Source organism: Salvelinus namaycush, chromosome 26 (genome assembly GCF_016432855.1).
Source record: "Salvelinus namaycush isolate Seneca chromosome 26, SaNama_1.0, whole genome shotgun sequence".
Classification (NCBI taxonomy): domain Eukaryota; kingdom Metazoa; phylum Chordata; class Actinopteri; order Salmoniformes; family Salmonidae; genus Salvelinus; species Salvelinus namaycush.
The window spans coordinates 38,819,474-38,834,878 of record NC_052332.1 but is presented as its reverse complement, the minus strand read 5'-3'; the positions used below and the strand labels follow the sequence as shown (position 1 = coordinate 38,834,878).

The following is a 15,405-nucleotide window of genomic DNA, read 5'->3' as shown; positions in this document are numbered from 1 at the left end:
GAACAGAGCAAAGTATAGTGAGATTCTTGACGAAAACCTGCTCCAGAGCACTCAGGACCTTAGACTGGGGCAAAGGTTCACCTTCCAGTAGGACAACGACCATAAGCACACAGCCAAGACAACGCAGGCGTGGCTTCGGGACAAGTCTCTGAATGTCCTTGAGTGGCCCATCCAGAGCCCGGACTTGAACCCGATTGAACATCTCTGGAGCGACTCTCCCCATTCAACCTGACAGAGCTTGAGGATCTGCAGAGAAGAATGAGAGAAACTCCCCAAATACAGGTGTGCCAAGCTTGTAGCATCATACCCAAGAAGACTCGAGGCTGTAATCGCTGCCAAAGGTGCTTCAACAAAGTACTGAGTAAATACTTATGCAAATGTGATATTTCTGATATTTCTATTTCTATGTAGAGCAGTGCTTCCCAAATTTGTTATAGTCCCGTACCCCTTCCACCATTCAACCTCCAGCTGTACCCCCTCTAGCACCAGGGTCAGTGCACTCTCAAATGTTGTTTTTTGCCATCATTGTAAGCCTGCCACACACACACACAAACACACACTATACGATACATTTATTAAACATAAGAATGAGTGTGAGTTTTGTCACAACCCGGCTCGTGGGAAGTGACAAAGAGCTCTTATAGGACCAGGGCACAAATAATAATCACAAATTTTGCTCTTTATTTAGCCATCTTACATATAAAACCTTATTTGTTGATCAAAAATTGTGAATAACTCACCACAGGTTAATAAGAAGGGTGTGCTTGAAAGGATGCACATAACTCTGCAATATTGAAGAGAGTCTCAGTCTTAAATAATTATCCACACACAGTCTGTGCCTGTACTTTGTTTTTTCATGCTAGTGAGGGCCGAGAATCCACTCTCACATAGGTACGTAGTTGCAAAGGGCATCAGTGTCTTAACAGCGCGATTTGCCAAGGCAAGAAATTGAGCGCAGCCCTATCCAGAAATCTGGCAGTGATTAAATTACATTTTCACAGAACCGCTTGTTGCAATTTCAATGAGGCTCTCTTGTACAGATATCGGTAAGTGGACTGGAGGCAGGGCATGAAAGGGATAACGAATCCAGTTCGTGTCATCCGTTTCGGGAAAGTACCTGCGTAATTGCGCACTCAACTCACTCAGGTGATTCGCTATATCACATTTGACATTGTCCGTAAGCTTGAGTTCATTTGCATACAAAAAAAATCATACAATGATGGAAAGACCTGTGTGTTGTCCCAGAAAAGAGCTCCAACTTCTTAATCATAGCCTCAGTTTTGTCCTGCACATTTAATATAGTTGCGGAGTACCTGTAATCCTAGATTCAGATCATTCAGGCGAGAAAAAACATCACCCAGATAGGCCAGTCGTGTGAGAAACTCGTCCTCATGCAAAGCAGTCAAACAAGTGGAAATGATGGTCAGTAAAGAAAACTTTAAGCTCGTCTCTCAATTTAAAAAAAACTTGCCAATACTTTGCACTTCTGTATGTTGTAAAAGCGTTACATGGTCGCTGACCATATCATTGCATAATGCAGAAAATACTAAGTTTTCACTGTAGTGTCCAAAACATCTTTCAAGCAGTCAGGCATTCGCTTGGCAGCAAGAGCCTCTCGGTGGATGCTGCAGTGTACCCAATTGGCGTCGGGAGCAACTGCTTGCACGCGCGTTACCACTCCACTATGTCTCCCTGTCATGGCTTTTGCTCCATCAGTACAAATACCAACACATCTTGACCACCAAGTCCATTTGATGACATAAAGCTGTCCAGTACTTAAAAAATATCGCCTCAAGTTGTCCTGGTTTCCAGTGGTTTGCAGAAGATCCTTCTTCCTTAATGGACCCCCCATAAACGTAACGGACAAATACCAGGAATTGTGCCAGGCCCGCCACGTCTGTTGACTCATCCAGCTGTAACGCATATAATTCACTGGCTTGTATGCGAAAAAAACAAAACATCTCCTGCCATGTCACTGATGTGTCATGAAACAGTGTTGTTTGATGAAGGCGTTGTCCAGCAGCAGCAGGAAGAATACATTTCTTCACATGGGGCTTGCCTGTCCTAGCCACTAGGTAGCTCACCATATAAGATGCTTCTAGCCCCTCTTATTAATGGTATCTGTTGCTTTTATACATGTCTTACTACTCGAACGTAGTCTTTATTCTCGCTCGAAAAGCTCCTGTGGCTTTTCAAATTGTCATGTTTCGTTTCTAAATGTCTGCGCAAGAGTGAAGGTTTCCCGTGAGAGAGTAACGGTTAATGTGATTGGAATTATTTGACTAGGCTAGGTATGAGACTAGGTATGTGACATTGTGTTGTTATTTCGCTAAACACTATTTTTGGCAGTGAAACGAGGCTACTCAGGCGAGAGAAAAAAAACTCACCCAAATGTATATACATACATTGGACAATGTAAATGCACTGTTTGAAAATGTGAAGAATTATTTTTTTAATTTGGCGTACCCCCGACGGCATTGCGCGTACCCCCACCCAGTTTGGGAATACCTGGTGTAGATTGATGGGAGAAACAATTTTTTCAATCAAGCTTAGAATAAGGCTGTAACGTAACAAAATGTGGAAAAAGTCAAGGTGTCTGAATACTTTCCGAATGCACTGTATGTATAAATATATATATTTAAAAAAATTATATTTACCAGTGGTAGAAGGTAAATTGAAAGAAAAAACTGGAGGCTTCGTTCCAAATGCCTTCCTATTCCTGATCAAAAGTAGTGCACTATACAGGAAATAGGGTGCCATCTGGTGCCATCTGATCTTTGTTTGCTATACTCGGCCTTGTCTCAGGATGGTAAGTTGGTGGTTGAAGATATCCCTCTAGTGGTGATGGGGCTGTGCTTTGGCAAAGTGGGTGGGGTTATATCCTGCCTGTTTGGCCCTGTCCGGGGGTATCATCGGATGGGGCCACAGTGTCTCCTGACCCCTCCTGTCTAAGCCTCGGCACAGCCAAAAGAGGACTGGCCACCGCTCATAGCCTGGTTCCTCTCTAGGTTTCTTCCTAGGTTTTTGCCTTTCTAGGGAGTTTTTCCTATCCACCGTGCTTCTACACCTGCATTGCTTGCTGTTTGGGGTTTTAGGCTGGGATTCTGTACAGCACTTTGATATATCAGCTGATGTAAGAAGGGCTATATAAATTGATTTGATTTGATATGCATCCATTACCTGTTCTCTGAAGAAGCTGGTCGTCAGGGTGTAGAGGATGGGGTTCAGGGCACTGTTGATGGGTAATATAAAGATCACCACCCAGGATGAGATGGTACCTGGAGGGGGAGAGAGAGAGGGAGTTAGAGGTGTGTGCATGTGGGGTGGGGTGTGTTTGTGTGTGTGTGTGTGTGTGTGTGTGTGTGTGTGTGTGTGTGTGTGTGTGTGTGTGTGTGTGTGTGTGTGTGTGTGTGTGTGTGTGTGTGTGTGTGTGTGTGTGTGTGTGTGTGTGCTTGTGTATTACCTGCAGTGTTGGGGAGTAGTGAATTTCATGTAGGTCAACTAGTAATTTAACTTTGTTTTTCATTAGCTTGGTGTAGTTGAACTCAATTCAAATCTTGGTAGTGTTTCCACTAGTTAATAGCTTTTTTTTTTACCATGTCACAGTGTAGCTAACTACTGGAACTACACACTATTATTTTACCATGTAGCGGTGTAGCTAACTACTGGAACTACACACTATTATTTTACCATGTAGCGGTATAGTTAACTACTGGAAATACACACTACTGTTTTACCATGTAGCGGTGTAGCTAACTACTGGAACTACACACTACTGTTTTAACATGTAGCGGTGTAGCTAACTACTGGAACTACACACTATTATTTTACCATGTAGCGGTATAGTTAACTACTGGAAATACACACTACTGTTTTACCATGTAGCGGTGTAGCTAACTACTGGAACTACACACTACTGTTTTACCATGTAGCGGTGTAGCTAACTACTGGAACTACACACTACTGTTTTAACATGTAGCGGTGTAGCTAACTACTGGAACTACACACTACTGTTTTACCATGTAGCGGTGTAGCTAACTACTGAAACTACACACTACTGTTTTACCATGTAGCGGTGTAGCTAACTACTGGAACTACACACTACTGTTTTACCATGTAGCGGTGTAGCTAACTACTGGAACTACACACTACTGTTTTACCATGTAGCGGTGTAGCTAACTACTGGAACTACACACTACTGTTTTACCATGTAGCGGTGTAGCTAACTACTGGAACTACACACTACTGTTTTACCATGTAGCGGTGTAGCTAGCTACTGGAACTACACACTACTGTTTTACCATGTAGCGGTGTAGCTAACTACTGGAAATACACACTACTGTTTTACCATGTAGCGGTGTAGCTAACTACTGGAACTACACACTACTGTTTTACCATGTAGCGGTGTAGCTAACTACTGGAACTACACACTACTGTTTTACCATGTAGCGGTGTAGCTAACTACTGGAACTACACACTACTGTTTTCACAAAAATAAAATATGGGTGAAGTAGGCAATCGTTTCCTTTCTTTTTCGGCATCAGACCTGCCTAATTCTCAGTCAAAACATCGTTTTTGTGTTTAATTCCTAAAGTCCATCCGTGACGCTTGTGCGTTTTGGACTTCAAACCCCTTTTTAAAAATTGTGTGTTTGCGCTGCAGACCTACAGACCTTCGGGTTGTACCATTGTATTCGTCTATTTCTTCTGCATCCATTGATACCAACCATTAGTCTGTATGAGTAGCAGGTGTTTGTGAGATAAGGGCACACCCGAAGGGGCCCTGGTGCGGTTCTTCTCAGAAACACGTCTGTAACTTCTGAATGGTTTGCGCTACAAACTATTATGACCCGTCTATGACGCTCACACGCCACACAAGAGTCGTTCGAAGGTAAGGAATTATTCTACATAGAAGATCATAGGAAATTCCAGGACATACTATATCATTAATAATCATTAATAAACTCCCATAGTCGCTGTCAGTTGTCACTGACTAGTTGGATATTTATTTCCTACTGAGCAATCAATTTATGTACTTACAGCATTCTTTAAATACATATTTTATCACGTTTTTGCTTGGTAGATCTTTTTTAAATTTTATTTACATTGGTCAATAAAGCTCATAAATGCAACTTATTATTTCGTGTTCTACTTGTCCTGAAAATAAAATTGTAAAACTCTTCATTGTGAGGCAGATTTTTGCTGTGGTCATCAAACCTGATGCTAATAGGCTTTTAACATATGACCCCAAAGTGATCTGTTGTTACAATTTATAGTCTATGACATTTCAGATTTACATATGATAATTTTTCACTAATTAGTTTGAATATAGTGAACTACTTTTTCAAAGGAACTTTAGTTATGTAAACTATATTTTTCATAGGGGTAGTTTTAGTGTAGCATAACTTCTGTGTAAATTAATTGATAGCTTGGTAAACTATCTTTTCAGAGTAGCTTCCCCAACAATGATTACCTGGTATCTCGACCTGCAACAGGGACAGTGTTTACCTGGTATCTCGACCTGCAACAGGGACAGTATTTACCTGGTATCTCGACCTGCAACAGGGACAGTATTTACCTGGTATCTCGACCTGCAACAGGGACAGTATCTACCTGGCATCTCGACCTGCAACAGGGACAGTATTTACCTGGTATCTCGACCTGCAACAGGGACAGTATTTACCTGGTATCTCGACCTGCAACAGGGACAGTGTTTACCTGGTATCTCGACCTGCAACAGGGACAGTGTTTACCTGGTATCTCGACCTGCAACAGGGACAGTATTTACCTGGCATCTCGACCTACAACAGGGACAGTATTTACCTGGTATCTCGACCTGCAACAGGGACAGTATCTACCTGGCATCTCAACCTACAACAGGGACAGTATTTACCTGGTATCTCGACCTGCAGCAGGGACAGAAATTACCTGGTATCTTGACCTGCAGCAGGGACAGTATTTACCTGGTATCTCGACCTGCAGCAGGGACAGTATTTACCTGGTATCTCGACCTGCAGCAGGGACAGTATCTTGACCAGGAAGATGGGGATCCAGCAAAGGGCGTCAGAGAAGACGATGAAGAAGAACCTGTTAGCTACAGCCACATCTCTGTGTAGCCTGCTCCTCAGGTCTGTAACAGAACAACATGTTAGCTACAGCCACATCTCTGTGTAGCCTGCTCTTCAGGTCTGTAACAGAACAGTCTGTTAGCTACAGCAACGTCTCTGTGTAGCCTGCTCTTCAGGTCTGTAACAGAACAGCCTGTTAGCTACAGTCAGGTCTCTGTGTAGCCTGGTCTTCAGGTCTGTAACAGAACAGCCTGTTAGCTACAGTCAGGTCTCTGTGTAGCCTGGTCTTCAGGTCTGTAACAGAACAGCCTGTTAGCTACAGTCAGGTCTCTGTGTAGCCTGGTCCTCAGGTCTGTAAACAGAACAGCCTGTTAGCTACAGTCAGGTCTCTGTGTAGCCTGGTCCTCAGGTCTGTAACAGAACAGCCTGTTAGCTACAGTCAGGTCTCTGTGTAGCCTGGTCTTCAGTTCTGTAACAGAACAGCCTGTTAGCTACAGTCAGATCTCTGTGTAGCTTGGTCTTCAGGTCTGTAACAGAACAGCCTGTTAGCTACAGCCAGGTCTCTGTGTAGCCTGGTCCTCAGGTCTGTAACAAAACAGCCTGTTAGCTACAGTCAGGTCTCTGTGTAGCTTGGTCTTCAGGTCTGTAACAGAACAGCCTGTTAGCTACAGCCAGGTCTCTGTGTAGCCTGGTCCTCAGGTCTGTAACAAAACAGCCTGTTAGCTACAGCCAGGTCTCTGTGTAGCCTGGTCTTCAGGTCTGTAACAAAACAGCCTGTTAGCTACAGCCAGATCTCTGTGTAGCCTGCTCCTCAACAAAGCTTCAACTACAAATAATATTCAAGTAAGAGATTGTTTACTTTTTACAAGAGGGTTCAGAGTTCACTTGTGGTCTTCCTTTACAGGGCCTGAAAGTATTCACACCCCTTGACCTATTCCACATTTTTTTGTGTTCAGCTTGAATTTAAAATAGATAAAATTAAGATTTTGTGTCACTGGCCTACACACAATGCCCCATAATGTCAAAGTGGAATTATGCTTTTAGAAATGTTTACAAATTCCTTAAAAATTTAAAGCTGAAATGTATTGAGTCAATAAGTATTCAACCTCTTTGTTGTGGCAAGCCTAAGTTCAGGAGTAAAAATGTGCTTAACAAGTCACATAATAAGTTGCATGGACTCACTCCGTGTGCAATAGTGTTTAACATGATTTTTGAATTACTTCACCAGTGAATTTCAAACACATAGTTAACCACAAAAGCAGACATTGAATATTCCTTTGAGCATGGTGAAGTTATTAATTACACTTTGGAAGCTGAATCAATACAACCAGTCACAACAAAGATACAGGCGTCCTTCCTAACTGAGTTGCCGGAGAGGAAGGAAACCGCTAAGTGATTTTATCATGAGGCCAATGACTTTAAATAGGTTACAGAGTGTAGTGGCTGTGACAGGAGAAAACTGAGGATGGATCAACAACATTGTAGTTATTCCACAGTGTGAATCTAAATGACAGAATGCAAAGGAGGAAGCTTGTACAGAATTTAAAACAAATCCTAAACATGCACCCTGTTTATAATAAGGCACAAAAGTCAGACTGCTAAAAAAATTGGCTAAGAAATGTACTTTATGTCCAGAATACAAAGCATTATGTTTGGTTGAAATCCAACACAACACATCACTGAGTACCACTCTTCATACAGTATTTTCAAGCATGGTGGTGGCTGCATCATGTTATGGGTATGCTTGTCATCGGCAAGGACTTGAGTTTTTTAGGATAACAATAAATGGAATAGAGCTAAGCACAGGCAAAATCCAACAGGAAAACCTGGTTCAGTCTGCTTTCCAACAGACACTGGGGGACAAATTCACCTTTCAGCAGGACAATAACCTAAAACACAAGGTTCGTTCCTACACACATTGAGTCACGTGGCCGTGGCTTGCTAGATAAAGCAGGCACACAGGTATTGAGGCATTCAGTTACTGTTATATTGAACGTCAGAATGGGCAAAACGAGTGACCTAAGTGACTTTGAGCGTGGTATGATCTTCGGTGCCAGGTGTGCCGGTTCCAGTATCTCAGAGACAGCCATCCTCCTGGGATTTTCACGCACGACAGTGTCAAGGGTTTACCGAGAATGGTGCTACAAACAAAAACACATTCAGTCAGCGGCAGTCCTGGGGACGAAAACTGCTAGTTGATGAGAGGTGGAAGGACAATGGCAAGAATCGACAAGAACAGGCAGGCCACAAACAGGCAGATAACGGCGCAGTACAAAAGTGGTGCAGAATCTCGGTACGCTCAACTCCTTGGTCCTTGTCACGGATGGGCTATTGCAGCAGATGACCACACTGGACTCCACTCCTATCAGCTAAAAACAAGAAGTGGCTCCAGTAGAAAAACATCACCTGGTCCGACGAATCCTGGTTCCTATTGCGTCATGCTGATGACAGGTTCAGGATTTGGCGTAATCAGCACGAGTCAGAGGTTGGTGGCACCTTAATTGGGGAGAATGGGCTTGTGGTAATGACTGGTGCGGAATCAGTGGAATGGAATCAAATAGATCAAACACACGGTTTCTGGGTGTTTATTGCCATTCCATATGCTCCGTTCCGACCATTACTATGAGCAGTTCCCCTCAGCAGCCTCCACTGGCATGAGTCCATGGCCCCATCCTGCCTGGTGTCAACTGGCCAATGAGTGTACACATTGATTGCTCTAAATGTTGAAAATGCGTGGGCACGGGAGAGAAACAAACTGGTGCAGTTTGAGTTCATGTGGCGGAGTGTGATGCAGCGCTGGAGAAAGGGGTGTGAGCTGGTGGGTCAAGGCAGGGTGACGTGTTTGTATGTGTTTGTTTTGTATTTAAAAAATGTAAAAACATACAAAAAAATGATGTTCCTGAGTGGCCTAGTTACAGTTTTGACTTCAATCGGCTTGAAAATATATGGCAAGACTTGGAAATGGTTGTCTAGCAATGGTTAACAACCAACTTGATTGAGCTTGAATATTTTTTGTATAATAATGTGCAAATATTGTATAATCCAGGTGTGCAAAGCTCTTAGAGACTTACCCAGAAAGACTCACAGCTGTAATCACTGACAAAGGTGAATCTAACACTCTCAGGAGTGTGAATACTTATGTAAATGAGATATTTCTGTATTTCATTTTTAATAAATGTGCAAAAATGCCCTAAAAACACATTTTCACTTTCTCATTATGGGATATTGTGATGTCATTATGGGGTATTGTGATGTCATTATGGGGTATTGTGATGTCATTATGGGATATTGTGATGTCATTATGGGATATTGTGTGTAGATGGGTGAGAAAAACATATATTGAATCCATTTTGAATTCAGGCTGTAACACAACATGTGGAACAAGTCCAGAGGTATGAATACTTTCTGAAGGGACTGTACCTGTTGCATTGATTCCAGTCTTATAGATGGAGTAGAACATGGAGGAGTAGGAGAACACTATCACCAGGAAGGCTACCAGGTTCAGACCTATGGAGACACACACACACACACACACACACACACACACACAGTGCAGAATAAACACATGCATACACAGGGGGAGACACAGTGCAGAATTAACACACACACACACTCGTTATAGGAGAACACTATCACCAGGAAGGCTAACAGGTTCAGACCCATAGAGAGAGATTTTAGATATTTAGAAACCCTTTAATTGCACAATTTAGAGAGAGCGAGGGAGAATGAGAGAGAGAGAGAGAGAGAGAGATAGAGAGATACACATGTGCATGAGAGAAATACATGCAGGCTGGCAGGCACACACACACACACACACACCGTACCGAGGAATATTCCGATAGAGTATCCTTTTGCAGTGGGTTTCTCCTGTCTGTCAGAGTGTAGGGGGAAGCAGACCCCGTTGCGACCATAGTAGTTTCCAAACAGATCGTCGTTCAGCAAGGGAACCACAGCGATGATGAACCCCAGCACCCAGATAGACACTAGCACCACCTAGTGGGGAGATATGGTACAACATACTGTCTATAGGCCCTATAGCACAGTATTCACATCTTACCCTGGAGGTCCAGACTACTGGTGGTTTTCTGTTCTACCTGATAAAGTGTCCCAGGTCTAAATCAGTGCCTGATTAAAGGGAAAGAATGAAAAGAAGCCTTTGAGGTCCAGAGTTGGAATTGAAGGGACAAAATGTGACTGACTGGCTCAAACCGGGGGAGGCAGGTAGCCTAGTGGTTAGAGAGTTGGGCCAGTAACTGAAAGGTTGCTGGATTGAATCCCCGAGCTGACAAGGTAAACATCTGTTGTTCTGAACAAGGCAGTTAACCCAAACAGTGGGTTGTCTTTGTAAATAAGACATTCTTCTTAACTGACTTGCCTAGTTAAATTGAAAATTTGTTTTTTACTTTAGATAAAAGTAGAGACTCAGAGCTAGAAAATGCTATATCACACACTACAGTTGAGGAACAATAGGAAAGAAATTCTGCTTTGAAAATTTGATAACTTTGTAACCCCACTTTTGAGAAAATGGCCCTTGAATGTGATACTGGAGAGCTCTTCTTTGCCTACACCCATTTAACATCATTCACACCCTCTTAAGCCTTAGCCCCACCCTTCTCTTTAAGGATTCACATGTGAGGCCATGTGCTAAACAGAGGGAGTACAGTGGTTGTTTAGTACACCAAAGATTTCACGACTAAAGGCTGGTTTATACTACGTCTATGGACATGTCTGTAAACAGTTGTCTGTAAACACAAAAATGACAGGCTGCATGACATCAGCAGCCTGGTGGTCCAAAATATCATAACTGGTGTATTTTAACACCAATAAGTCCATCTATTTCAAAATGAATTCAGTAAATGTCAATTTTAACACCAATAAGTCCATCTATTTCAAAATTATTTTAGTATATGTCAATCTAGTAAAACAGGCAACTAATAGCAACTTTCTAAACAATGGTTTGGTTTGTTTCTAGCTTGTTAGCTAGTTAGTTAGCTAACGTTAAGTTAGCTGGCTAGGCAATTCAAATAATGACTGTATCATATAGCTGACAGCATCTTAACTTTGTGCAGGTCATGTTGTTCTTCACATTACCGTCTCTGGTAAACACACACTATATCAAATGAAATGAAAGTTTATTTGTCACATGCACAGGATACAGAAAGTGTAAAGGGTACAGTGAAATGGTTACTTGCATGATGGAGTCTTTTGTTTAGATATGTAGCTAGCTAGTTAAACAATGAACCATAATCCCAACTCATGTTATTACCCTGCAGGTAGATAAAGCTAACCAACTAGGTTCACTGTTAGCTAGCTAGCTAACATAAGTCCATAAACTAGCAATGCAAATGGCTCTGAGATACAAATAATATTACTACACAGATCATACACGTAACGTTAGTAAGCGAGCCAGCTAGCTAGCTAACAGTATGCATTAACTTGCAATGAAAATTACTTTCTGTCAAAATTAGAAACTTATAATATCTGAAAATGTAGCTAGCTAGACTCTCTTACCCTTATACATGTATGAACGCTTCTCCCTCTGTCACGGATGCCATGGTTGCCCTTAGTTTGAAGATGTAATCCAGAGACAGGTGTTTTATAAAACAGCCTTCTGTGTGTTCTCTTTTCAACTCCCTCTGCATATTTGCAATCAAATGGCAGAATTTCTCTCCTTAGCCATCATACTCTGCTTCCACCGGGCATTCCACTGATTTCAAAACTCCATTAACCTGTCTGGCACCGGGGTTCCGCTAGCGGAACTCCTCCCACATTCCACTGAAAAGGCAGAGCGCGAAATTCAAAAAATATTTTTGAGAAATATTTAACTTTCACACATTAACAAGTCCAATACAGCAAATGAAAGATACACATCTTGTGAATCCAGTCAACATGTCCGATTTTAAAAATGTTTTACAGCGAAAACACCACATATATTTATGTTAGCTCACCACCAAATACAAAAAAGGACAGACATTTTTCACAGCACAGGTAGCATGCACAAAGCCAACCTAACTAACCAAGAACCAACCAAACTAACCAAGAAACAACTTCATCAGATGACAGTCTTATAACATGTTATACAATAAATCTATGTTTTGTTCGAAAAATGTGCATATTTGAGGTATAAATCAGTTTTACATTGCAGCTACCATCACAGCTACCGTCAGAAATAGCACTGAAGCAGCCAGAGTAATTACAGACACCAACGTCAAATACCTAAATACTCATCATAAAACATTTCTGAAAAATCGATGGTGTACAGCAAATTAAAGACAAACATCTTGTGAATCCAGCCAATATTTCCGATTTTTTAAGTGTTTTACAGCGAAAACACAATATAGCATTATATTAGCTTACTACAATAGCCTACCACACTACCGCATTCATTCATCAAGGCACGTTAGCGATAGCAATAGGCACGTTAGCGATAGGGAATAAACCAGCAAAAGATATAATTTTCACTAACCTTCATAAACCTTCATCAGATGACAGTCCTATAACATCAGGTTATACATACACTTATGTTTTGTTCGAAAATGTGCATATTTAGAGCTGAAATTAGTGGTTATACATTGTGCTAACGTAGCATCTTTTTCCCAGAATGTGCGGATATTTTTATGACACTCAACTATTCTGACCAAATAACTATTCATAAACGTTACTAGAAAATACATGTTTTAGGAAATAGGAAATGATAGATACACTAGTTCTTAATGGAATCGCCGTGTTAGAATTCTAAAAATAACTTCATTACGACATCCAGCTTAGTTATAGCGAGAGCGTGCCCAAAATCTGGGCGCAAACTACTAGTACAACATGTTCGACAGATATATGAAATAGCATCATAAAATGGGTCCTACTTTTGATGATCTTCCATCTGTCACGTTCCTGACCTTATTTGCCTTTGTTTTACTTTGTTTAGTTGGTCAGGACGTGAGCTGGGTGGGTAGTCTATGTTATGTGTTTCTATGTTGGGTTGAATGTGTTGCCTGATATGGTTCTCAATTAGAGGCAGGTGTTTGACGTTTCCTCTGATTGAGAACCATATTAAGGTAGGCTGTTCTCACTGTTTGTTTGTGGGTGATTGTTCCTGTGTCTGTGTCTGTTGCACCACACGGGACTGTTTCGTTTGTTCGTTCGTTTGGCTAGTCTTTCCTGTTCGTGCGTTCTTCGTGTCTTTATGTAAGTTCTCAAGTTCAGGTCTGTCTATGTCGTTTGTTGTTTTGTAGTTTGTGTAAGAGTTTTCGTGTTTCGTTTGTCTTTAATAAATATCTATTATGTCTGCATTCAACGCTGCATTTTGGTCCGACCCTTACTCCTCCTCCTCATCCGAGGAGGAGGAATTAGACAGCCGTTACAGAATCACCCACCAAACCCGGACCAAGCAGCGGCAGCAGGAGAGGCTGCCTATTTGGAGAAATGGACATGGGAGGACGACCTAGACGGCAAAGGACCCTGGGCAGAGCCAGGGGAATATCGCCGCCCCAAAGAAGAGCTGGAGGCAGCGAAGGCGGAGAGGCGCTATTATGAGGCGCTAGCACGGCAGAGTGGCTGGAGGCCCGAGAGGCAGCCCCAAAAATGTATTGGGGGGGGGGGTCACAGGGAGTGTGGCAGAGTCAGGAGTCAGACCTGAGCCAACTCCCCCTGCTTACCGTAAGGAGCCGGTGAGGGCGGAATTGGAGGTGAGTGACGCAGAGACAGTGAAGGAGTTAATGGGGAAATTGGAGGAGAGAATTATGAGGGATGTACTGGTTTGGTGCATGAGGCACGACATCCGTCCGACTGAACGTGTCGGTGAGTTGATGTCACCGGGAACAGCTCTCCATACTCGTCCTGAGGTGCGTGCTAGCCGTCTGGTTAAGACAGTGCCTACACCACGCACCAAGCCTCCTGTGCGTCTCCAGAGTCCTGTGCGTCCTGTTACTGCTCCCCGCACTAGCCCTGAGATGCGTGTCCCCAGCCCGGTACCACCAGTTCCGGCACCACGCACAGAGCCCTGTTCCTCCTCCACGCACTAGCCCTATGGTGCGTGTCTCCTGCCCACTACCACCAGTGCCTACACCACGCACCAAGCCTCCTGTGCGTCTCCAGAGTCCTGTTGCTGTTTCCCACACTAGCCCTGAGATGCGTGTCCCCAGCCCGGTACCACCAGTTCCGGCACCACGCACTAGGCCTAATGTGCGTCTCCAGAGCCCTGTACGCACTGTTCCTTCTCCCCGCACTCGCCCTGAGGTGCGTGCCCTCAGTCCGGTACCACCAGTTCTGGCACCACGCACCAGGCCTATAGTGCGCTTTGAGAAACCAGTGTGCCCTGTTCCTGCTCCCCGCACTAGCCTGAAGGTGCGTGTCCTTAGCCCGGTACCTCCAGTTCCGGCACCACGCACCAGGCCTACAGTGCGCCTCAGCCGGCCAGAGTCTGCCGTCTGCCCAGTGGCGCCTGAACTGCCCGTCTGCCCAACGGCGCCTGAACTGCCCGTCTGCCCAACGGCGCCTGAACTGCCCGTCTGCCCAACGCCGTCTGAACTGTCCGTCTGCCAAGCGCCGCATGAACTGCCTGTCTGTACTGAGCCTTCAAAGCCGCCCGTCTGTACTGAGCCTGCAAAGCCGCCCGTCTGTACTGAGCCTTCAAAGCTGCCCGTCTGTCATGAGCCTTCAGAGCCATCTGCCAGACAGGAGCCGCTAGAGCCGTCCGCCAGACAGGAGCCGCTAGAGCCGTCCGCCAGACAGGAGCCGCTAGAGCCTTCCGCCAGACAGGAGCAGCCAGAGCCTTCCGCAAGACAGGAGCAGCCAGAGCCGCCAGCCAGCCATGAGCAGCCAGAGCCGCCAGCCAGCCATGAGCAGCCAGAGCCGCCAGCCAGCCATGAGCAGCCAGAGCCGCCAGCCAGCCATGAGCAGCCAGAGCCGCCAGCCAGCCATGAGCAGCCAGAGCCGCCAGCCAGCCAGGATCCGCCAGAGCCGCCAGCCAGCCAGGATCCGCCAGAGCCGCCAGCCAGCCAGGATCCGCCAGAGCCAGCCAGCCAGGATCCGCCAGAGCCAGCCAGCCAGGATCCGCCAGAGCCAGCCAGCCAGGATCCGCCAGAGCCAGCCAGCCAGGATCCGCCAGCCAGTCCGGTGCTGCCCCTCAGTCCGGAGCTGGCCTTCAGCCCGGAGCTGCCCCTCAGCCCGGAGCTGCCCCTCAGCCCGGAGCTGCCCCTCAGCCCGGAGCTGCCAGTAGTCCAGAGTTGCCCCTCTGTCCTAAGCTACCTCTCTGTCCTAAGCTACCTCTCTGTCCTGAGCTACCTCTCTGTCCTGAGCTACCTCTCTGTCCTGAGCTACCTCTATGTCCTGAGTTATCTAGG

General features: G+C 44.5%; 1 protein-coding gene across 1 annotated transcript in view; it reads right to left on the bottom strand.

The window, feature by feature from the left end:
- Positions 1-15,405, bottom strand: part of LOC120021152 (relaxin receptor 2-like) — a 148,460-nt gene that overhangs the window by 13,895 nt on the left and 119,160 nt on the right. Inside the window, exons 19-22 of the mRNA XM_038964791.1 lie at positions 9,892-10,060; positions 9,488-9,574; positions 5,998-6,129; positions 3,181-3,278 (exon numbers count right to left, since the gene is read on the bottom strand). Coding sequence (XP_038820719.1) covers positions 3,181-3,278; positions 5,998-6,129; positions 9,488-9,574; positions 9,892-10,060 — 486 coding nt within the window. The remainder of the gene's footprint in view (positions 1-3,180; positions 3,279-5,997; positions 6,130-9,487; positions 9,575-9,891; positions 10,061-15,405) is intronic.